The 22,377-nt window shown below is 67.0% G+C and overlaps 3 protein-coding genes across 5 annotated transcripts; 1 reads left to right on the forward strand and 2 right to left on the reverse strand.

The window, feature by feature from the left end:
- Positions 1-206: 206 nt before the first annotated feature.
- MBOAT7 (membrane bound O-acyltransferase domain containing 7) lies at positions 207-6,302 on the reverse strand. The gene is made up of 8 exons (XM_030544850.1): positions 6,189-6,302; positions 4,670-4,752; positions 3,907-4,036; positions 3,388-3,514; positions 2,705-2,861; positions 1,682-2,033; positions 1,063-1,251; positions 207-624 (listed from the first exon to the last, which is right to left on the reverse strand). The coding sequence occupies exons 2-8, from the start codon at positions 4,743-4,745 to the stop codon at positions 222-224; spliced, it is 1,434 nt and encodes a 477-aa protein (XP_030400710.1). The 5' UTR covers positions 4,746-4,752; positions 6,189-6,302; the 3' UTR covers positions 207-221.
- Positions 6,303-6,367: 65 nt separating this feature from the next.
- Positions 6,368-10,708, forward strand: TSEN34 (tRNA splicing endonuclease subunit 34). 2 transcript variants are annotated; one of them, XM_030544891.1, is made up of 5 exons: positions 6,368-6,538; positions 7,296-7,601; positions 8,064-8,220; positions 9,094-9,348; positions 9,531-10,708. In XM_030544891.1, the coding sequence occupies exons 1-5, from the start codon at positions 6,419-6,421 to the stop codon at positions 9,716-9,718; spliced, it is 1,026 nt and encodes a 341-aa protein (XP_030400751.1). In that variant the 5' UTR covers positions 6,368-6,418; the 3' UTR covers positions 9,719-10,708. The 2 variants fall into 2 exon arrangements, with proteins under 2 accessions (XP_030400751.1, XP_030400753.1); XM_030544893.1 differs by having other exon boundaries at positions 6,453-6,538; positions 7,334-7,601.
- On the reverse strand, positions 10,021-17,782 carry GRWD1 (glutamate rich WD repeat containing 1). Of its 2 annotated transcripts, none has more exons than XM_030544832.1 (7): positions 17,518-17,782; positions 15,641-15,758; positions 14,742-14,898; positions 14,230-14,443; positions 12,078-12,220; positions 11,593-11,790; positions 10,021-11,318 (listed from the first exon to the last, which is right to left on the reverse strand). In XM_030544832.1, the coding sequence occupies exons 1-7, from the start codon at positions 17,765-17,767 to the stop codon at positions 10,995-10,997; spliced, it is 1,404 nt and encodes a 467-aa protein (XP_030400692.1). In that variant the 5' UTR covers positions 17,768-17,782; the 3' UTR covers positions 10,021-10,994. The 2 variants fall into 2 exon arrangements, with proteins under 2 accessions (XP_030400692.1, XP_030400693.1); XM_030544833.1 differs by having other exon boundaries at positions 11,119-11,314.
- Positions 17,783-22,377: the final 4,595 nt, after the last annotated feature.

Here is a 22,377-nt window from a genome sequence, read left to right on the forward strand (position 1 = left end):
CCCTTGGGGGAAGCAGAGTTACAGATCAGTGTCCTCCCCCAAGGAAGTCGGGGGCAGATTCCCCCTCCCAGCCAGCTGGGGGGGAGGGGCTGTAGAGAGGGGAGGATGGGGGGCCACCTCATTTGCCTCTGCCCTTCCCCCCAACCCCCTCCATGGCCAGCACAGAGCCCATGTGCAGGCCCTGTTCCCAGCCCCCAGGGTGTGGCCCCCCAGGGCCCTGGCTATTCCCGGGCCCCCAGAGGTCCTGGGCGGGGGGCTCCCTCGGCCCCTCGCTCGCGGTGCGGCCCCTGGGCGGCGGGCCGGGGCAGGGCGCGGCCCAGGAGCAGCAGGGCCAGGGCACCCAGGTGGACGCAGAAGTAGACGGAGCGCCAGTACCGCAGGGTGGCACCCAGCTCCAGCAGCACGAAGCCCATGCACATGTAGTCGTAGGCCCGCATCTTGAGGAACCAGTGCACCCAGGCGCCCCAGGAGCGGTCGGGCTCCGGCGCCGCCCCCCGGCACCCCCGCAGCCCGGCCTCCATCGCCCCCTCCGCCGCCAGGCACAGCGGGATGGTCAGAAAGCTGAGGTAGTACCCGGGATGCAGGCCGTGCCAATAGGCCGAGATCAGCATGGTCCAGCCGCTCCTGGGGGGATGACAGGGAGGGTGGGGTTAGCTGAGGGGGAAGGGCTGAGCCCCCCTGTCCCCCAGCCTTTTGTGAGTCCTCCCCCACATCCCTGAGACCCCCCCTGTTTGAAGCCCCCCTTGAGATTTCACCTCTATTCCCTCCTGTCTATGAGCCCCCCCATGTCCCCCGACTCTCCCTCCCCCTGGTATCCACTCACCCCATGAGACACCCCCCACGGATGATTTCCCCTTCATGCCCCATATTGGGTCCTTCATCCTCCCCCTGCCCCAAGGCCCCCCCCTCACATAATCCCACATCTCCGAGCCCCCCATCTGACCCCCCCTGTTACCTCCTCCCCCTGATTTCCAAGCCCCACTTGATCTGCGAGCACCCCCACCCCAGGGATATTCAAGCCCCCCCCATGGTTTCCCCCTCGTGGTTCCCCGCGCCCCCCACCTCATGACGTAGGAGCGGAAGGGGGCGCTCTTGTAGATGTACTGGGCCAGCCACCACTGCACGCTCATGTTCCAGTACCGCATGCCGTCCTGCACCCGCACGCAGAAGTCGGTGCCGTACGGGTCAATGTTCTTGATGGTCTCGTAGTCGTACTCGGGGGGAGCCGCCCCTGGCGCCCCCTCCTCCGCACTAGGGTGGGGGAGAGCACTCAGTGACAGGGATTCAGACCTCGCTCCGGGGCCGCATTGGGGCTGGTACCCCCTAGAGGGGACAGGCTCCAAGCCCCATTTCCCGTCCCCCTGAGCCAGCCAGTCCCTGCCCTGGGGCCAGATGGGAGCTGATGTCCCCTAGGTGGGACAGGCTCCATGCCCCATTTCCCATCCCCCTGAGCCAGCCAGTCCCTGCCCTGGGGCCAGATGGGAGCTGGCACCCCCTAAAGGGGAAAGGCCCCATGCCCCATTTCCCGCCAGCCAGTCACAGCCCTGGGGCTGGATAGGAGCCAGCGCCCCCTAGAGGGCACAGGTCCCGTGCCCCATTCCCCACCCCCCTGAGCCAGCCAGTCACAGCCCTGGGGCTGCGTGGCAGCCAGCACCCCAGAGGGGCAAGCCCATGGGCACACCTGGGGCAGTGGACGGTGGGGCCCCCGCCGGGGCGGGCGTGGGCGGCCGTGGGGTAGGCCCCGAAGGTGGCGGCGATGCAGGCGCACTCGGCGCAGAGCCAGGCCACGTAGAAGCGCATGCGGAAGACGAAGAAGACGGGTACCATGTAGAAGAGGCGGAAGGGCAGCGCCCGGGCGGCGAAGGCCTCGCTCCGCACGTACTCCAGCGGGAAGAGCTGCGCGGCCCCCAGGAAGAGCAGCCCGTAGACCGGCACCAGCCTGGCCCGCGCCACCAGGGGGCGCCAGCTGGGGATGGCCTGCGAGTCCGGCTGCTGCAGCCAGTCCAGGTGGGTCCTGTAGCGGTAGAAGGGACCTGGGGGGCGGCGTATGGGGATGGAGGGTGACGGGAGAGGAGGGGTGTGTGGGGGTGGGTGGGGGGGAGGTAGATGAAGAAGGAGGCCGGAGGGAGGAAAGAACAAAAGGGGGAAAAAGGAGAGAAATACAGTTAAAAGTAACAGTGGAAAAAAGACTCCGGCTGGACCCCCTCCCACCACAGAGCTGAGGAGCGAACCCAGGCGTCCTGGCTCCCAGCTTCCCCACCCCGCTCTGACCACTAGCCCCCACTCCAGAGCTGGGGAGAGAACCCAGGCGTCCTGGCTCCCAGCACCCCCCTGCTCTGATCACTAGCCCACTCCTCCCCCTCCAGAGCTGGGGAGAGAACCCAGGCGTCCTGGCTCCCAGCACCCCCCTGCTCTGATCACTAGCCCACTCCTACCCCTCCAGAGCTGGGGAGAGAACCCAGGCGTTCTGGCTCCCAGCTCCCCCATGCTCTGACCACTAGCCCCCACTCTATCGCTGGGGAGAGAACTCAGGAGTCCTGGCTCCCAGCACCCCCCTGCTCTGATCACTAGCCCACCCCTCCCCCTCCGGAGCTGGGGAGAGAACCCAGGCATCCTGGCTCCCAGCTCCCCCGTGCTCTGACCACTAGCCCCCACTCCCCTCGCAGAGCCAGGCAGAGAACCCAGGTGTCCGGCCGCCCCGTACCTGTCATGAGCCCCACGTAGCAGTAACTGTAGCAGAGGATCGAGCCCAGCCCCGGCACACTGGGGATCAGCCCAATCGCGGGGCCCTTGGCAGACGAGGTGACGTCCTGCTTCTTGGCCCGACTGATCTCCTGCACCTCATTGGCCAGGCTCACCATCTAGGGCAGGGGGAGAAACCCACAGGGTGAGCGCCCCCTACGGGACCACTGCCACGGCACTGCACCTCCTAGTGCCCCACCTCCACAGCACCGCGCCCCCTGCGCCCTGCCACCATAGCACTGTGCCCCCTAGTGCCCCACCACCACACCACAGGGCCCCCACACGTCCTGCCGCCGCGGCATTGCGCCCTGCCACCACACACCCCATGCCCCACAGCACAGCACCCCCCACACCCCATTTCACAGCGCCCCCTAGTGCCTCACCACCACAGCACAGCGCCCCCTAGTGCCTCACCTCCACAGCACCACGCCCCCTGCACCCTGCCATCACAGCACTGCACCCCCTAGTGCCCCACCTCCACAGCACCGTGCCCCCTGCACCCCACTGTCACAGCACTGTGCCCCCCAGCACCCCGCCGCCATGGCTCAGCACCCCCTAGTGCCCCAGAGGGGCCAGCAGTGACCAGGAGCGCAGAGCGCCCCCTGCTGAGCCCCCCGCCCCGCCCCACCCCACCCCCTGCAGCACCTTGAGGGTCAGCAGCAGCTGCACGGCGTTGGTGAAGGGGGTGGGGGCCGGCAGCCCGAAGAAAGTCACCGTCCGGAAGAAGAGCAGGTAGGAGAAGGTCCAGCTGAGGGTCAGGTAGTGACAGGACCTGCCGGCAGAGGGCGGGTTAATTGGCCACACTCCCAGAATCCCCTGCTCCCGTCACTACCCCCCAACCCCTCCCGGCTCCCACAATCCCCTGCTCCCATCACCACCCCCCAACCCCTCCTGGCTCCCAGAATCCCCTGCTCCCTCTGTCCCCCGCACCCCGCCTGGTTCCCAGAATCTCCTGCTCTGGCCCCCCCAATCCCTCCCGGTTCCCAGAATCCCCTAGTCCTGTCACTCCTCCACCCCCTCGCAGTTCCCAGAATCCCTTGCTCCCCTCCGCTCTCCCTCAACTGCTCCCATCACCCCCCACCCTCTCTACAGCTCCCAAAATCCCCCCTCCACTCTACCCACTAGGCATCACTCCTCTGCCAGGTGTCCTAGCTCCTTCCTTACCGGGGGGAGAGGCTGAGGATGACCCATGTGCCCAGGATCGTGACCAGGGAGTGCAAGGTGTGGATGTTGCAGGTGACCAGCGTCAAGAACAGCCCCACGGCTGCCCCCCCAAACTGCTTCACTTGGTGTCCTGGGGGGGGGCGAGGAGGAAAGAGACACAGATCAGATCCCAGCTCCCTTCTCACTGAGACACCTGGGGAGCAAAGTCAGCTGGGACTTCGGGCAACCTGGGCAGGGGGGCGGGGAATGGGGTACGGGGCCTCTCCCCTCTAGGGGGCTCCAGCTCCCATCCAGCCTTGGGGAGGGGGGGTTGGTTGGCTTGGGGGGCAGGGAATGGGGCACAAAGGAGCTCAGGAGGTGGGGCTCCTGAACCCCCAAACTCCCATCCCCTATCGATGGGACCCCAGAGTCCAGGAGCTTCTACTACAAGATTGGCGGGGGAAGCTAGTGCCAGGGTCTCCCACCCCCACACGCCAGCCCCCTAAAATACCTCCAGACCCCTTCTAGCTCCAGACAAACCCAGCCCCCCCTCCCCGAGCTGAACCGGAATGGAGAGAGGAAATCTCGCAAGAGAAGCTGAGGTGAGGAAACCCCGAACGGGGCTGGGTGGGGCACACTGGAGGGAATGGGGGGATGGGCCATTGTTGGAGGGAAAGGGGGGGTCTCTTTGGTGCGACTTTTTCTAGCCCCAATCCCTGTCCCCCCACCAGCAATGGCATGAAGGGGAGGGGCCAGAGTTGCCCCCCCAGTCAGAGTCACTCACCCCCTCTCTTGAAGACAAAGCCAATGGGGATAGAGAAAAGCAGCACGGCCAGGTAGGTCCACTCCTCCGGGGTCATCCCAGCTCTGCCGGGGGAGGAGGAAAAAACAGTGTCGGGCAGTTCCACAGGCCACCCACCCCACCGGAGCGGGGGGCAGCGGCTGCAGGGGGCGCTGGGGGCTCAGCTCCTCTGCAGATGGTAGAGGAAGAGCAGGGAGGGGAGATCCAGCCGCAGGGCAGGGACTGGCTCGGGGGGGTAGGGGGAATGGGGCCTGGGGCCTCTCCCTTCTAGGGGTGCTCTCATTCCATGGCCTGGGGGTTGTATCGAGTTTGCTGAGTCTCAGCCCCGCTCCCAGGAGCCCCCATCGCCCAGCCCATCTGTATGCCCCCTGCCCCCCCACAGCCGAGTGGCCATGGGATGGATGGGCCAGAGAGACCCAGCCTTGGGGGGTGGACACTAAGACAGCAAAGTGGGGGGCTGCGTGGTGGTGGGGGGCTCAGTGCTTATGTGACATAAAATGGGGAGCTGTGGGGGGAGGGCAGCAGCAGGGTGCCCTCAGCTCTGGGGGGTGCACAGCCTCTGCTGGACCAGTACCTACACCCCAGTTCACCCAGTAGGGACTGGTGGCCACTGCCCAGCCCCCTCCCCAGACACTCCCCCCCACACCCAACGGCACAGCCACATTCACTCTCCTTCCTCACCTTCCCCTCAGCCCCCCTGGCATGAACCCCTCAGCAAGTGAGGTCTAGTGGTTAGAGCAGGGGCATTGAGTGCTGGGCCCCAAGTTCTATCCCACATGGGCTCCCTGCTCCCTCCGCCTCCATCTAAACCCCCAGCCGCTAACTTCTAATCTCTAATCCATACAGCTCACCCCCCACATTAGCCATTGCTGGTGCTGGGGAGAGAGGGGAACACACCCCTCCCCGTTTAATCTCCCCATACCCATTAATCCTCTCCATTAGGGGAGCTCCTAGAGTCCCTCATCCAAGACCAGCCCCTCATTGTGCCAGGTGCTGTATGTTATTTATTACGTGTATTATGGTAGCTCATAGCCCTGCACCCATTGTGCCAGGTGCGGTATGTTATTTATTACATGTATTATGGTAGTTCATAGCCCTGCACCCATTGTGCCAGGCACTGTACATTTATGAGGTGTAATGCAGTAATTTCTATCCTTGCCCGCATTGCACCAGGCGCTGTACATTATTTATTAGGTGTATTACGGTGGCTCCCAGCCCTGCTCCCATTTTGAACCAGGCGCTGTAAGTTATTTATTAGGTGTATTATGGTAGCTCGTAGCCCCACACCCATTGCACCAGGTGCTGTACAAACACACAGCTCCCACCCCCTGCAGCTCACCCCTAGATTAGCAGTCCGGCCCGAGGGGGCGGGGGCAGACAAGGGTTTTAGAAAAGGTGGGAACCCCACATCAGGTGGGGATGGGAAACACCCTGGAGTTTCTCCCCCCTCCCCACAATTCAAGTGCGGCCCCACGGCCCTCAAGTTCACAGCCTTACTCACCAGCACCCACTTCTCCCGGGGGTGGGGAGGGTCAGTGCAGAATTCACACCCCTGGGGGCACCTTTGCACGGACTCACACCCCTGCGACTGATTCCCTCCCCCACCCACTTAGCTGCCTGCCTGCCCGCCCGCACGCCCGCCCCCTGCTCACTTCCTCCGCGCCCTGCACCCATTGGGCCCTGCAATTTGCAAACCCCCCCCACTCTCCACCCCAGCTCGGGTATTGGCCAATGGGGCCTTCGCTCAGCAGCGAGAACCCCGCCCCCTCGCCCTGCAGGAGCATAGGGACCAGCCAGCTTGGCTTTGCAAACACCCCCCAGAGCTGGGTGCAGGGAAGACCAGGGGTGAAGGTGAGTGAGCTGGGGATTGCGGGCTGGGGGTAGCCCTTGGAGAAGAGATTACCTAAAGTGTCCTGGGGGAAAGAAGCAAGTTTTGTATAGGTGCATGTGGCCCTTTAAGAAATTGTTTCCCAGAATTCCTTTGGGGGTTAAATTGTGGGGGGGGGCCCTTTAAGAATGGGTTACCCAGAACACCTTGCGGGGAAAGGGGAGAGGTTTTCTATTTTTAGTGTGTGGCCCTTTAAGAAACTGTTTCCCAGAATCCTTTGTGTGTGGGGGGGCGTCAATAGAAGTTTTTAAGAATGGGACTCCCAGAATGCCTGGGGCAGTGGGCGTGGTTTGGTGTGGGTGGGTGTGGCCTTTTAAAGGGATTCCCCTCTTGTAGCCAGAACCAGACTCCCTGAAAAGGGGCTTTCCCAGCATCCTCTGGGGCATCAGCACCAGTTGGCCACTCTAGCTGCAGGGCATGCTGGGATAGCGGCACCCCTTGCCCCAAGCGGCACCCCTTGCCCTTGCAGTGCAAGCCCCCGCCCCCATCCCTAGCCCCAGAGAAAGCAGGGATTGTGCCCCCCCTCACCCTGGGGAATGCTGGGATTGCCCCCAGCCTGGGCTGGGGGCCTGGTGGGGGACAGTCTCAGGGCATGCTGGGATTGTGGCGCCCCCTGCCCCAGAGCATGCTGGGATTGTGGTGCCCTGCCCCAGAAGTAGCTGCATCTCAGCCCGGGGTGAGGGGTCCCCGTATAACCAGCCCCTGCTCCCTGCCCCAAAGGGGCCACGTCCCCCATTCTCGCCGGTCCCTCCCTGCAGCTGCCGCAGCGCCATGATACAGATCCACGTGCTGGAGGGGGCGGCTCTGGTGTGGAGCGCGGAGGACGCCCGGGAGATCCGTGAGCGGTTCCGGCTGGTGGGGACCCTGGTGGGGGCACTGACCCGCAAGCCACGGCAGAACGCCCGCCTGGGCCTCCCCCTGCAGCTGCTCCCCGAGGAGGCCCGGCTGCTTGCTGAGCTGGGCGCAGCCGTCCTGGTGAGGCGCACCGAGACCCAGCCCCCGGCCGAGGGGGAGGAACTGACCCAGGTGAGGGACCCTGGGCCTTGCTCCTCCAGGGGGTGCTGATCCAGCCCCAGGGCAGGGACTGGCTGAGCCGTGGGTCACAGAATGGGGCACGGGGCCTTTCCCCTCTAGGGGGTGCCAGCTCCCATCCCGCCCCAGGGCAGGGACTGGCTGGCCCGGAGGGAGGTGGGAATGGGGCACCTGTTCCTATCCAGCCCCAGGGCAGTCACTGGCTGGCTCGGTCGGGGCAGGCAGGGAATGGGGCACAGGGTCTTTCCCTCTAGGGGGCGCCAGCTCCCATCCTGCCCCAGGGCAGTCGCTGGCTGGCTTGGGGGGGAGGGAGGGCAGGGAATGGGGCACGGGGCCTTTCCGTCTAGGGGCACCAACTCCAGCAGAGGGGCAGAGCATGTTTGGGGCAGGTGTCCTGTGGGGGGTGACTGTGCCAGGCGCCCCATACCGGAGCTAACCCCCTCTCCCCAAACCCAGGCATCCCTGGTGGAGGCCTACCAGCGGGAGCTGGAGGAGAGCTACCAAGAGCAGCAGCGCCTGGCTGGGGCAGAGAGGGGGGCCCTGCTGGCCCAGCTGGCCGAGCGCATTGCCCAGGGCCGAGCCCGCCGCAGAGAGCAGCGTGGGGAGATGCCAGGTGGGGTTGGGGCTCGGAGAGGAGACCTGCTAGGGAAACCCAGGGGCTGCAGAGAAACGGGGGCTTAGTAGAGGGCACTGTCCCTGGTGGTAGGGCTGAGTTCGGCAGGATTCGTTTGTGGATAAGCACCAGGCCCCTGGATACCCAGCCCCCCGCACCCCACCCCAGAGGGGCCACGTCCCTGCACTGGGTGAGGAGTCCCCATATACCTAGTCCCCACACCCCACCCCACCCCACCCGAGAGGGATCACGTTCCAGCGCCGGGTGAGGGGTTCCTGGATACCCAGCCCCTGCTCCCACCCCAGAGGGGCCACATCCCTGAACTGGGTGAGGGGTCCCCATATACCCAGCCCCTGTACACACCCCAGAGGGATCACGTTCCAGTGCCGGGTGAGGGGTTCCTGGATACCCAGCCCCTGCTCCCACCTCAGAGGGGCCACGTCCCTGCGCTGGGTGAGGAGTCCCCATATACCTAGTCCCCACACCCCACCCCAGAGGGATCACGTTCCAGTGCCGGGTGAGGGGTTCCTGGATACCCAGCCCCCCGCGCCCCACCCCAGAGGGGCCACATCCCTGAACTGGGTGAGGGGTCCCCATATACCCAGCCCCTGCACACACCCCAGAGGGGCCACGTCCCTGAACTGGGTGAGGGGTCCCCATATACCCAGCCCCTGCACACACCCCACCCCAGAGGGATCACGTTCCAGTGCCGGGTGAGGGGTTCCTGGATACCCAGCCCCTGCACCCACCTCAGAGGGGCCACGTCCCTGAACTGGGTGAGGGGTCCCCATATACCCAGCCCTGGCACACACCCCAGAGGCAGCCGCATTCCGGCCCTGGCTTCTCCTAGCCTGTTGCTCTTTCCACTTCCAGACACGGTGGAGGATTCGGGACTCCTGGATTCGCCCTTCGTCCTGCCCCGCGGCTCCATGATGGTCCAGCTGCCCACGGCGCGGTGGCGCCCAGGGCGGGTTGAGCAGGTGGACTGGACCTCCCCTTCCGCGGACTGGCCTCACGCTGGCCGCCCAGCCCACGAGGCCCGGTACCGCGTCTTCCGCGAGCTGTGGGGCAGGGGCTACTACCTGTCCGGAGGAAGCAAGTTTGGGGGAGACTTCCTTGTATACCCAGGTAGGTGGGGGGAGCCTGGGGATGCTGATCAGCCATGGGGAGGGGAACTGGGGCACTGCAGGCCCCAGATGTGAGGGAGGGGCTGGGTTGGGGGATGCTCGGGGGAGTAGAGGGGAGGATTGGAGGGGGTAGGGCAGGGGAAAGCTGGCCTGACCCCTCCCCCTTCTGCCTCTCCCCTGCAGGTGACCCCCTGCGGTTCCATGCCCACTATATCGCGCTGTGCTGCCCCCCGGAGGCCCCTCTCCCGCTCCACGCCCTGGTGGCTGCCACCCGCCTGGGCACCAGCGTCAAGAAGACCCTGCTGCTCTGCTCACCAGGCGCGGGCGGCGCCCTCGCCTTCACCTCCCTGCAATGGAGTGGGCTCCAGTGACACCTGCGGGGACAGCCAGGAACTGGGGGGCACAATCCGCTCCCAACCAGGCACGGAGCACCCCTCCCCCCGGGGCGCTGCTGGGAGTGTCTGCCAGCCCGGGGCTGAGCAGGGAACAAAGGATGTTAGCAGAGAGGCAGCAGCAGAACTGGAGGCGTGGGGGAGCCCAGGGCTGCACGTCGGGAGTGAGGGGCACTGGCGGGTGGGTGGGTGGAGGGCACCAAATAGGAGGGGTTGTGGGTCAGGAAGGCACAGTCCAAGCTGGGAGGTGGGTCGTCCCCCCCCGATTGACCGAACTCCAGTAGGTTATGAACTTTTTTTTAATTAAAACTGAACTTGCCAGAAAATAAGATAGTATGTACTAACCTGCCCCCGCACCCCTTTTGCAGGCAGGGCCCCCTCCCTGCCCAGAGGCATCCATGCAGGGGGCAGGGGAGAGATAGTGGACCCCCGCAATCTGGGGTTAAAGTGGGAGGGGCATGGCTGTGCCCCCCCTCCCTGGGGCAATGGATGCAAGTTTTTCCCTGCCCCCTCTCTGCATTTGGGGGCCTGTCTCCCATCCCCCAACGCCAGGGATTTGTGCATTCCCATGGAGTTAGCTCTCCACCCCCATCAGTGCACAGTGGCAGCACCCAAAATATATTTGAAGTGAACCAACTCTTCCCCCCCACCCATGCAGAATTGGTAGCCTCTGGAGCAATCCACCTCTCACAATAGAATGGGGGTGGTGACCCCCCCATCCCAAGTAGTAGCAACCAAACTCAGACCAAACCATGTACAATTGAGGGGAAAATTAGCTTGAAATCAGCCCCCCCAATATCCACATTAGATGGTAGCTCCCCAAAACAAGTTGCAGAACAGCGCATTTTCTGGAGGCATCCCTCTCCCTCCCCCCTAATGCAGAATGAAAGGATGCAGGTCTGGACACCAACCCCCAAATTCTGACCAATGGTAGCAGTTGAAATAGTCCATCTGTAAGGAAGGAGTGGATAACACCATATCTCCCCACCCCATTTCATGCAATGGTACCAGCCGCTAACTGGAACTGTCCACCTGCATGGAGTGAGGAGGGGGAAAGTTTGTGTGAGGCTCCTCATCTTGGGATCCCCTTCTTGCCTGTGCAATGATAGCAACCACTACATGGAGCAGACCAACTCTCCCCCCCCCAGCTTTCTCCCCATTCTGTGCAATGGAAGCAGCAGACACCTGGAACGGTCCATCTGCAAGGGGGAGGCTCCCCCCGCCAGACTCTTCCCCCCCACCAGGCTCTGCCCCATCAGACGCTGATGGTGCGGAAGACGGTGAAGCCGGACAGGGCGGTGGTGATCAGCACCCCCGGGCACTGCGGGTGCCAGTGCAGCTCCTTGATGTCGGTCTCCCCCTGGTGCACGAAGAGCAGCTGGGGGGGAATGGAGGCCAGGGCCGGGTCATCACTCTCACTCTCCCCCTCTCCCTCCTGGTCCCGCTCCACTGCCAGGTCCCACTGGGTCACCTGGTCGTCCGCACCAGCAGCTGCGAAGACCCCCCCGTCCGTGGGGTGCCACTGCACCGAGGTGACGGGCGCCGTGTGCTGCTTGAAGGTCGCCACACTCGTGCCTGTCGGGGGGGGGGGGTGGGCAGCGGTGAGGGGGGGCTGCGAGCTGGGAGTGAGGGGCACCAGCAGGGCTGGGCTAGCAGGGGATGTGGGTCAGGAGTGAGGGGCACCAGCAGCGCTGGGGGGAGCCCAGGGCTGGGCTAGCAGGGGATGTGGGTCAGGAGTGAGGGGCACCAGCAGCGCTGGGGGGAGCCCAGGGCTGGCCTAGCAGGGGCTGGAAGTCAGGAGTGAGGGACCACCCGCAGTCAGGGGGAGCCGGGGTGGGGGTGAGGTCACTGACCTGGAAGAGGCGCAGGTCCCAGATGCGCAGGGCCCCGTCGTCCCCCCCGCTGAGGAGAAAGGGCTCGTGGCGGTTCCAGCTGATGACATTGACGTCGCTGGCGTGGGCCTGGCTGGCCGTCAGCATGCAGGCCCTGCCCGGCGCCGCCCGCACGTCCCACACCCGGATGGATCCATCCGCTGAGCACGAGGCAAACACCTGGGCAAGAGGGGGGCAGGGCAGCGTGGCTCTGTGCCGGGACCCATCCACCCTGGTATCCTGCCCTGCCCCGCCCCTCCGGATCAGCCCCATGGGCCCATCCACCCGGTATCCTGCCCTGCCCCTCTGGATCAGCCCCACGGGCCCATCCACCCGGTATCCTGCCCTGCCCCTCCGGATCAGCCCCACGGGCCCATCCACCCGGTATCCTGCCCTGCTCCTCCGGATCAGCCCCACGGGCCCATCCACCCCGGTGTCCTGTTTCTCTAGGCAGGGCTGCCACTCACTGTAGCTTCTGTTGGCGACCACTGCAGGTCCTCCACGGAGGCAGTGTGGGCGGTGAAAGGGCGCTGGTCCACCTGCCACGTCCCGTCCGCCTTGGGGCTCCACAGGTGAATGTTCTTCTTTGAATCACCAGTCACGAGACGGCCTGGGGGTGGGGGCAGAGCTGGGGTCACAGGGAGCTCCCCCAGCCAGCGCCCGTCACTCCCGACCCACAGCCCCATCACTGCCAGCCCCGCCAGCGCCCCTCACTCCCGACCCGCAGCCCCGTCACTCCCAGCTCCACCAGCGCCCGTCACTCCCGACCCACAGCCCCGATCACCCCAGCTCTGCCAGCGCCCCTCACTCCCGACCCGCAGCCCCGATCACCCCCAGCTCCGCCAGCGCCCCTCATCCCCAACCCGCAGCCCCGTCACTCCCAGCTCCACCAGTGCCTCTCACTCCCGACCCGCAGCCCCATCACTGCCAGCCCCGCCAGCGCCCCTCACTCCCGACCCGCAGCCCCGTCACCCCCAGCTCCGCCAGTGCCCCTCACTCCCGACCCGCAGCCCCGATCACCCCAGCTCCACCAGTGCCTCTCACTCCTGACCCGCAGCCCCATCACTCCCAGCTCTGCCAGTGCCCCTCACTCCCGACCCGCAGCCCCGTCACCCCCAGCTCCGCTAGCGCCCCTCACTCCCGACCCGTAGCCCCGATCACCCCCAGCTCCGCCAGCGCCCCTCATCCCCAACCCGCAGCCCCGTCACTCCCAGCTCCACCAGTGCCTCTCACTCCTGACCCGCAGCCCCATCACTGCCAGCCCCGCCAGCGCCCCTCACTCCCGACCCGCAGCCCCGATCACCCCCAGCTCCGCCAGTGCCCCTCACTCCCGACCCGCAGCCCCGATCACCCCAGCTCCACCAGTGCCTCTCACTCCTGACCCGCAGCCCCATCACTCCCAGCTCTGCCAGTGCCCCTCACTCCCGACCCGCAGCCCCGTCACTCCCAGCTCTGCCAGTGCCCCTCACTCCCGACCCGCAGCCCCGTCACCCCCAGCTCTGCCAGTGCCCCTCACTCCCGACCCGCAGCCCCGCCAGTGCCCCTCACTGCCGAGCCACAGTCCCGCCAGTGCCCCTCACTGCCAACCCGCAGCCCCCACAGCCCCGCCAGCGCCCCTCACTTACCAACCCGCAGCCCCGTCACTCCCAGCTCTGCCAGTGCCCCTCACTGCCGACCCGCAGCCCCGCCAGTGCCCCTTACTGCCGACTTGCAGCCCCTGCAGCCCCACCAGTGCCCCTCACTTACCGACCTGCAGCCCCCCCAGCGCCCCTCACTTACCGACCTGCAGCCCCGTCACTCCCAGCTCTGCCAGTGCCCCTCACTGCCGACCCGCAGCCCCGCCAGTGCCCCTCACTGCCGACTTGCAGCCCCTGCAGCCCCACCAGTGCCCCTCACTGCCGACTTGCAGCCCCTGCAGCCTCCCAGCACCCCTCACTTACCGACCTGCAGCCTCCCAGCACCCCTCACTTACCGACCCGCAGCCCCCCCAGCGCCCCTCACTTACCGACCCGCAGCCCCCCCAGCGCCCCTCACTTACCGACCCGCAGCCCCCCCAGCGCCCCTCACTTACCGACCCGCAGCCCCGTCACTCCCAGCTCTGCCAGTGCCCCTCACTCCCGACCCGCAGCCCCACCAGTGTCTCTCACTCCCGACCCGCAGCCCCACCAGTGTCTCTCACTCCCGACCCGCAGCCTCCCCAGTGCCCCTCACTCAGGGCCGGCGCTACCATTTAGGCGATCTAAGCAGTGGCCTAGGGCGCCAGAATTTTTGGGGGGTGCTGTTTTTCCAGGGGGGGCAGCACACGGATCTGGTGGACCTACCGCAGTCATGCTGGCGGACGGTCCACTACTGGAAAGGTTCTGGTGGAGCTGCCACAGTCATTTCGGCGGACGGTGCGCTGGTCTAAAGGCTCCTGCGGACCTACCGCAGTCATGCCTACGGCAGGTCCACCGGAGCCTTTAGACCAGCGGACCGTCTGCCGGCATGACTGCGGTAGGTCCACCGGAGCCGCGGGGGGCGTCGAAATGGCCGTCCGCCTAGGGCATCAGAAATCCTGGCGCAGCTCCTGCCCTCACTCCCGACCCGCAACCCCCTGCCACCTAGCGCCCCTTGACTCACCGGGCACCATGGGGGACCAGTCCATGGCAAAGCCCTCGGTCATGTGTCCGGCAAAGGAGAAGAGGGGTTTGATTTTGGCCTGCTCCTCCCGCAGGAAAGTGGCCATGGCCTGAGGGTCCGAGATGGCCACCAGGGGACGCCGCAAGTCGTAGATCTCCACCTGCCCTTTCTCCGACCAGACGGCAGCCACCTGCGTCTCGCTCAGCTGGGTGACCTGCCGGGAAGAAAGGGATAACCCCGGCGTGGGGGCACCTGGGGGGCAGCGCTAGGGGGCCTGTGCTGCTGGGAGCAGGTGAGGCTGCACTGGGAGGGGAAGGGCTCCGCGGGGGATGCTGCTCTGGGGTGCTCAGTGGGGGGCGCTGTGCTGGGGGGGCTCAGCAGGGGATTCTGCTTGGGGGGGGTTTGATGTGAGGGGGTTCAGTGTGGAGCACTGTGCTGGGGGGGTTCGGCAGGGGACTCTGCTCGGGGAGGGTTTGGCGCTGGGGGGCTCAGCGGTGGGGGAGGTGCCATACCCGGACACGGTTGATGCCCCCATAGTGGGGGATCATGGCGAGCTCCAGCTGGGGCTTCTTCTCCTCCTCCTCCTCATCCTCATCACTGTCGCTGCTCTCGGCGCCCGCGGCCCCCGCCCCCGTGCGGTGCAGATTGTGCATTTTCATCACCAGCAGCCTGGCAGAGAGGGGGACCCCCTGAGCCCTGCCCCCAGCCAGGGGCCCCAGCAGCGCCTGCGCCCCGCGGAATGGGGCCCAGGGCCTCTCCCATCCGGCCCCAGGAATGGGGCGCGGGGTGTGTCCCCTCTAGGGGGCGTCGGCCTGAGCCCTGTCACTGGCTCAGCACCGAGGCGAAGGGCCCCAGGGAGCCAGCCCCCCAGCCCTCCTCTGAGTCAGGCAGGGGGTTCTGGGGGATACCAGGGGCGATGTGGGTAACCGCCCAGGGCTCTGTGCTCAGAGGGTGCTGGCACCGGAGCAGGAGAAGGGGCGAGCACCTGCTGGGCTCCGCTCCTCACTCACGGGCGGGTCGAGGCGCCTCCCAACCTCGGGCAGGGCGGAGGTCGGGGCTGTTTGTTGCCAGCTGTGGCTGGGGGGGATCTGCCCCGGGCTCCAGCTGCAGATGTGTGGGGCGAACTGGGGCTGGGGCCTGGCCGTGCCCCCAGGGGCCAAGCTACATCCACGCACCCACAAGTGCCCGGGAAGCCTCTCACCCGCCCAGCCCCAAGTGCCTGGGCAGCCAGGCGCACCTGGGCTAGCAGCAAGCGCCCCTGGGGGTGCCCCGCGGTGCCCGAGCTGGGGCAGCGCTGAGAAGCGGGGCTTCCTGGGCAGGTGTGCTGGGGAGCACACAGGGGTCGCCATGTCTGGGGAGAAGCAGGGTGGGGGGCTGCATCTCTGCCCCACGGCCGCCCCCCGGGTCTGACCTGTTGGCCTGGGCGGTCTCGGCCTGGGTGCCGGCGCAGAGCCGCAGGCTGAGCGGGAAGCGGCCGAGCTCCTGGCCCAGTGGGTCGGGCACCACGTCGAAACTCAGACAGGGGGCACCTGTGGGGAGAAAGGGGGTGAGAGGGAGAAAGGGGCATCTCTGCCCCATGGCCGCACCCCTGGCCTGTCGCCCCCCCGCCCATTCAGGAGCCCCCCGACGGCTCCATACCCTCCGAGGCCATGGCCTGTGCCCATCCCCTACCCTCCCGCCCGCCCCACACTGCAGCCCCATGTCTGTGCCCCCCTCCTGCCCGCCCCACACTGCAGCCCCATGTTTGTGCCAACCCCAACCTCCTGCCCGCCCCATGTCTGTGCCACACTGCAGCCCCATGTCTGTGCCCCCCACCCTCCCGCCCGCCCCACACTGCAGCCCCATGTCTGTGCCCCCCACCCTCCCGCCCATCCCACACTGCAGCCCCATGTCTGTGCCCTCCCACCTGCCCGCCCCACACTGCAGCCCCATGTCTGTGCCCCCCAGCCTCCCGCCCGCCCCACACTGCAGCCCCATGTCTGTGCCCCCCAGCCTCCCGCCCGCCCCACACTGCAGCCCCATGTCTGTGCCCCCCAGCCTCCCGCCCGCCCCACACTGCAGCCCCATGTCTGTGCCCCCCAGCCTCCCGCCCGCCCCACACTGCAGCCCCATGTCTGTGCCCCCCACCCTCCCACCTGCCCCACACTGCAGCCCCATGTCTGTGCCCCCCACCCTCCCCACACTGCAGCCCCATGTCTGTGCCCCCCCACCCTCCCGCCCGCCCCACACTGCAGCCCCATGTCTGTGCCCCCCCGCCCTCCCGCCCATCCCACACTGCAGCCCCATGTCTGTGCCCCCCACCCTCCCGCCCGCCCCACACTGCAGCCCCATATCTGTGCCCCTCACCCTCCCGCCCATCCCACACTGCAGCCCCATGTCTGTGCCCCCCACCCTCCCGCCCGCCCCACACTGCAGCCCCATATCTGTGCCCCTCACCCTCCTGCCCGCCCCACACTGCAGCCCCATGTCTGTGCCAACCCCAACCTCCTGCCCGCCCCATGTCTGTGCCACACTGCAGCCCCATATCTGTGCCCCCCACCCTCCCACCCGCCCCACACTGCAGCCCCATGTCTGTGCCCCCCACCCTCCCACCTGCCCGCCCCACACTGCAGCCCCATGTCTGTGCCAACCCCAACCTCCTGCCCGCCCCATGTCTGTGCCCCCCACCGTCCCGCCCACCCCACACTGCAGCCCCATGTCTGTGCCCCCCACCCTCCCGCCCGCCCCACACTGCAGCCCCATGTCTGTGCCCCCCAGCCTCCCGCCCGCCCCACACTGCAGCCCCATGTCTGTGCCCCCCAGCCTCCCGCCCGCCCCACACTGCAGCCCCATGTCTGTGCCCCCCAGCCTCCCGCCCGCCCCACACTGCAGCCCCATGTCTGTGCCCCCCACCCTCCCGCCCGCCCCACACTGCAGCCCCATGTCTGTGCCAACCCCAACCTCCTGCCCGCCCCATGTCTGTGCCACACTGCAGCCCCATGTCTGTGCCCCCCACCCTCCCGCCCGCCCCACACTGCAGCCCCATGTCTGTGCCCCCCACCCTCCCCACACTGCAGCCCCATGCCTGTGCCCCCCACCCTCCCGCCCGCCCCACACTGCAGCCCCATGTCTGTGCCCCCCACCCTCCCGCCCGCCCCACACTGCAGCCCCATGTCTGTGCCCCCCACCCTCCCGCCCGCCCCACACTGCAGCCCCATGTCTGTGCCCCCCGCCCGCCCCACACTGCAGCCCCATGTCTGTGCCCCCCGCCCGCCCCACACTGCAGCCCCATGTCCGCCCCCCGCTGACCGGTGCCCGCCCGGTGGTACAGCACATAGGCCTCCTCGTCCATCACCAGCTCCTCGCCCGGCCCCGGCGGGGGCCCCCGGCCCGGCAGATAGACCCGCCGCGGGGGGCCCCCCGGCCCCTCGTCCCCGCTGCTGCTACTGCTCGCCCCGTCCCCAACCCGGCGCCTCGCCGCCTCCGCCATCTTGGGACCGGGCAGCGCACCCTGCGCGCCGGCTTCACGCACTTCCGCCCTCAGTCTCCGCGACGCCATCTTGGGAGAGGAGAGGAAGCGAAGCCGCGGCCATATTGGAAAAGGGCAACGGCCGCCATCTTGGAACGAGGCTGCGGGCCGCCCTCTTGGAAAGGGGCCGGGGTGATCCCAGCGCCGCCATTTTGACAAAGGGACAAAACGAGCCGGCCGCCATCTTAGCAAGGGCGCAGCGGGGGCCGCCATCTTGGCAAAGGGCAACAGCGGCGCCATATTGACTGAGGGTAAACTCGTCAGAGCCGCGGCCAACGCCATTTTCAGAAAGGGAAAAGCCCCAGCACCGCCCCGGACGCCATCTTAGCTGAGGGCAAATGAAGTTCCCCACCGGGCCCCACGGGCGCCATATTGAATAAGGGCAACTGGGTGGGGGGGGGGGGGGCGGCCCCAACAGACATCCCATTATCACCATGGTGACCTAAATCTCCCCCACACCCTTACACTACACTGAACTGTCACGTGGGGGTCAAAGCCCATCACCCTGGCAACGGGTGCCATCAGTGGGAGCGTCTGTAACATGACATCACCATGTCTGCTGGTGACATCATCACATCCTTATTGAGATCATTGTGGCCACTTGTGACATCATCCCATCGCTGGTGATGTAACTGCTTTCCCTGGTGACCTCACCACATCCCCGATGATGTCACTGCCCCTTGTGACATCATCACCCAGGTCATGACATAGCTCAGTGGTTTGTGCACTGGCCTGCTAACCCCAGGGTTGTGAGTTCAGTCCTTGAGGGGCCATTTACAGATCTGGGGCAAAAATCTGCCTGGGGACCTGCTGAGCTCCCTTCCAACCCTGATCTTCTATGACCACGGATGGTCCTGCTGCCATGGAAACCAACATGGGGCCATCATGGTACCAATGACATCACAAGAGACTGCCTCATGATCTGGTGCAATGATGTCATGGGGGAAGTAATGATAGTGTCGGATGCAGTAATGTCAATGGGGCAGGAGGGGAGAGATGTTCCAATGTATCGCCCAGGCCTTGCCCTGAAGCCCTCATACTGCAGCACAGGCCCCCAGTGCCCCCCTGGGGCATCGGTGCCAACCTTGACTGCCAGGGAGAATGCCCTTGACAGAGCCCCCAGTGCCCCCTGTTGGGCCCCCCACCCTGATCCCTATAGCCCAGCATCCTTGCTGACTGAGCCCCCCACTCTGCTCCCTGCAACGCAATGCCCCCTGCTGAGCCCCCGCCCCGCTCCCTACAGCACAGTGCCCCATTGCTCTGCTCTGGGGCAAACACTGACTGCCAGGGCAGAGAGCATCCCCTGTGGTGCTCCCTGCTGTGCCCCCACAACCAGTCTCCCCACCCAGAGCTGGCCCAGCGGCCCCCAGCTCACGGGTATGTGTCATGAATGATGGCGCTGGTTGCAGCGGGGCCACGACCCTCCTGCTCCAATGAGCACAGCAAATTTCACAGCCAAGCGGCCCCAGCTGGAGTCCTTCAGGCCACGCTCATTGGTGATTTATGATCCCAGCGAGGATGCTAGGACAGAGACGCTGCAGCCTAAAAACCGGCCTAGTCGGGAGTGAGAGACACTGGCCGAGCTGCGGGAGACTAGGGCTGGGCTAGCAGGGGGCTGCGGGTCAGGAATGAGGGGCACTGGCAGGGCTGGGGGGAGCCCAGGGCCGGGCTAGCAGGGGCTGTGGGTCAGGAATGAGGGGCACCGGCAGGGCTGGGGGGGAGCCCAGAGCTGGGCTAGCAGGGGGCTGCGGGTCGGGAGTGAGGGGCACCGGCAGGGCTGGGGAGGGGCCCAGGGCCGGGCTAGCAGGGGCTGCAGGTCAGGAGTGAGGGGCACCGGCAGGGCTGAGGGGAGCCCAGGGCTGGGCTAGCAGGGGCTGCGGGTCAGGAGTGAGGGGCACCGGCAGGGCTGGGGGGAGCCCAGAGCTGGGCTGGCAGGGGGCTGCAGGTCAGGAGTGAGGGGCACCGGCAGGACTGGGGGGAGCCCAGAGCTGGGCTAGCAGGGGGCTGCGGGTCAGGAGTGAGGGGTACCGGCAGGGCTGAGGGGAGCCCAGGGCTGGGCTGGCAGGGGCTGCGGGTCAGGAGTGAGGGGCACCGGCAGGGCTGGGGGGAGCCCAGGGCTGGGCTGGCAGGGGCTGCGGGTCAGGAGTGAGGGGCACTGGCAGGGCTGGGGAGAGCCCAGGGCTGGGCTGGCAGGGGCTGCGGGTCAGGAGTGAGGGGCACCGGCAGAGCTGAGGGGAGCCCAGGGCTGGGCTGGCAGGGGGCTGCGGGTCAGGAATGAGGGGCACCGGCAGGGCTGGGGGGAGCCCAGGGCTGGGCTGGCAGGGGGCTGCGGGTCGGGAGTGAGGGGCACCAGCAGGGCTCGGGGGAGCCCAGGGCTGGGCTAGCAGAGGCTGCGGGTCAGAAGTAAGGGGCACCGGCAGGGCTGGGGGGAGCCCAGGGCTGGGCTAGCAGGGGGCTGCGGGTCGGGAGTGAGGGGCACCGGCAGGGCTGGGGGGAGCCCAGGGCTGGGCTGGCAGGGGCTGCGGGTCAGGAGTGAGGGGCACCGGCAGAGCTGAGGGGAGCCCAGGGCTGGGCTGGCAGGGGGCTGCGGGTCGGGAGTGAGGCGCGCTGGCAGGGGGCTGTGGGTCAGGAGTGAGGGGCACCGGCAGGGCTGGGCTAGCAGGGGCTGCGGGTCGGGAGTGAGGGGCACCGGCAGGGCTGGGCTAGCAGGGGCTGCGGGTCGGGAGTGAGGGGCACCGGCAGGGCTGGGGTGGGGGGGCGCCCAGGGAGCTGCGGGTCGGGACAGAATCGCCGTCGCTAGAGACTCTCCATTGCAGCGAGCGCCCACCAGGGGTCGCTGTGAGTTCACACCTACAGCACGTGGGGCTGAGCCCTGGGCAGCTCCGTGCACTGAAGGGGAAGGGGCCCAAAGCCAGCAGCAGGGGGGTTAACAGCTCTCTGGACTTCCCCCGGGTGGGGGCAGCGCCAGAGATACCCCCCCAGCACACATAACAGGCGTGCCCCTCGCTCCCAACTCGCAGCCCCCTGCCAGCCCAGCCCTGGGCTCCTCTTCCCCCACTCTGCTGGTGCCCCCCACTCCCAACCTGCAGCCCCCTGCCAGCCCAGCTCTGGGCTCCTCTTCCCCCACTCTGCTGGTGCCCCTCACTCCTGACCCACAGCCCCTGCTAGCCCAGCTCTGGGCTCCTCTTCCCCCACTCTGCTGGTGCCCCTCACTCCCAACCTGCAGCCCCCTGCCAGCCCAGCTCTGGGCTCCTCTTCCCCCACTCTGCTGGTGCCCCTCACTCCCAACCTGCAGCCCCCTGCCAGCCCAGCTCTGGGCTCCTCTTCCCCCACTCTGCTGGTGCCCCCCACTCCCAACCTGCAGCCCCTGCTAGCCCAGCCCTGTGACCCTGCGCTTCCCCCCGGGAGAGTGCCCCTGGCTGTGGAGATGTCCCATGGTCCTGGGGTCCCCCCCCAGGTGAGAGCGCCCCCTGCTGTGCTGACCCCTCTAGTCTGCCCTGCCCCCGCATCCCTCACCATGAGTGTGTCCCCTGCTGGGGAGCCCCCCCGCCCCAGGGCTGTCAGTCTGTCAGTGTAGCTGCTGGGCAGAGGGTCCCCAGGGAGGAGCCAGGCTGAGCTGTCAGGGCTCCCTGCTGGGCTGTGGGGCTGGAGATGTCAGAGCAGCCCAGACAGCTGGGGGGGGAGGGACATCGAGGACAGAGGAGCGGGAAGGAGATGGCAGAGGAGGAGGGAGAGGGGGCTGGGGCAGGCAGACATGGGGGTGCTGGGACTGTAAGGTGGGTTTGGCTGAGGCCAGAGGTCCCCCCTCAGCCCTGCCGGTGCCCCTCACTCCTGACCCGCAGCCCCTTGCTAGCCCAGTCCTGGACTCCCCCCAGCTCTGCCGGTGCCCCTCACTCCTGACCCGCAGCCCCCTGCTAGCCCGGCTCTGGGCTCCCCACAGCTCTGCCGGTACCCCTCAGTCCCAACCTGCAGCCCCTGCTAGCCCAGCCCTGGGCTCCCCGCAGCTCTGCCGGTGCCTCTCACTCCTGACCTGCAACCAGGGGCGGCTCCAGGCCCCAGCACGCCAAGCCCGTGCTTGGAGCGGCAAGCCGCGGGGGGCGCTCTGCTGGTCGCCATGAGGGCGGCAGGCAGGCTGTCTTTGGCGACTTGCCTGCGGAGGGTCCACTGGTCCCGCGGCTTCAGCGGACCTCCCACAGGCGTGTTGCCGAATGCAGCCTGCCTGCCATGCTTGGGGCGGCAAAATGCCTAGATCCGCCCCTGCCTGCAGCCCCCTGCTAGCCTGGCCCTGGACTCTCCCCAGCTGCTGTGGTTAAGGGGTGCTAGGGGGGCTCTGTTTACAGATGTCCCCAGGGCCTGCACTCATGGCTCCATCCCTCACCTTAACCCAGATGGTCTGGCAGGCGGAGGCAGCGTGGGGCTGAAATACCAACCAGTAACACCAGCCAGGATGGGAGAAAGCCAGCACCTGTCCCCTCGATGGGGTGCCGCTCTGATCCCCCATGGTGGGGGGCTGGCTCTGATCCCCCAGGGCAGGGACTGGCTGGCTCAGCTGGGTGGGGAATGGGGTCCAGGGCCTGTCCCCTCTAGGGAGCCCCGGCTCCCATGCAGCCCAGGGCAGGGACGTTAAATCCTCTATCTGC

The sequence above is a fragment of the Gopherus evgoodei genome, unplaced genomic scaffold, assembly GCF_007399415.2.
Source record: "Gopherus evgoodei ecotype Sinaloan lineage unplaced genomic scaffold, rGopEvg1_v1.p scaffold_35_arrow_ctg1, whole genome shotgun sequence".
Lineage (NCBI taxonomy): Eukaryota > Metazoa > Chordata > Testudines > Testudinidae > Gopherus > Gopherus evgoodei.

Coding starts and splice junctions, on each gene's coding strand:
- MBOAT7 (XM_030544850.1), bottom strand. CDS start 4,745: ATGACCCCGGAGGAGTGGACCTACCTGGCCGTGCTGCTTTTCTCTATC. Junction 3,515..3,906: donor ATCCTCAGCCTCTCCCCCCG/GTAAGGAAGGAG, acceptor CTCTGCCGGCAG/GTCCTGTCACTACCTGACCC. Junction 2,034..2,704: donor CTACGTGGGGCTCATGACAG/GTACGGGGCGGC, acceptor GCCGCCCCCCAG/GTCCCTTCTACCGCTACAGG.
- TSEN34 (XM_030544891.1), top strand. CDS start 6,419: ATGGGGCCTTCGCTCAGCAGCGAGAACCCCGCCCCCTCGCCCTGCAGG. Junction 6,539..7,295: donor AGGGAAGACCAGGGGTGAAG/GTGAGTGAGCTG, acceptor CCTGCCCCAAAG/GGGCCACGTCCCCCATTCTC. Junction 8,221..9,093: donor GCAGCGTGGGGAGATGCCAG/GTGGGGTTGGGG, acceptor TTCCACTTCCAG/ACACGGTGGAGGATTCGGGA.
- GRWD1 (XM_030544832.1), bottom strand. CDS start 17,767: ATGGCGTCGCGGAGACTGAGGGCGGAAGTGCGTGAAGCCGGCGCGCAG. Junction 14,899..15,640: donor GAGACCGCCCAGGCCAACAG/GTCAGACCCGGG, acceptor CCTCTCTGCCAG/GCTGCTGGTGATGAAAATGC. Junction 11,791..12,077: donor GGTCGCCAACAGAAGCTACA/GTGAGTGGCAGC, acceptor CCTCTTGCCCAG/GTGTTTGCCTCGTGCTCAGC.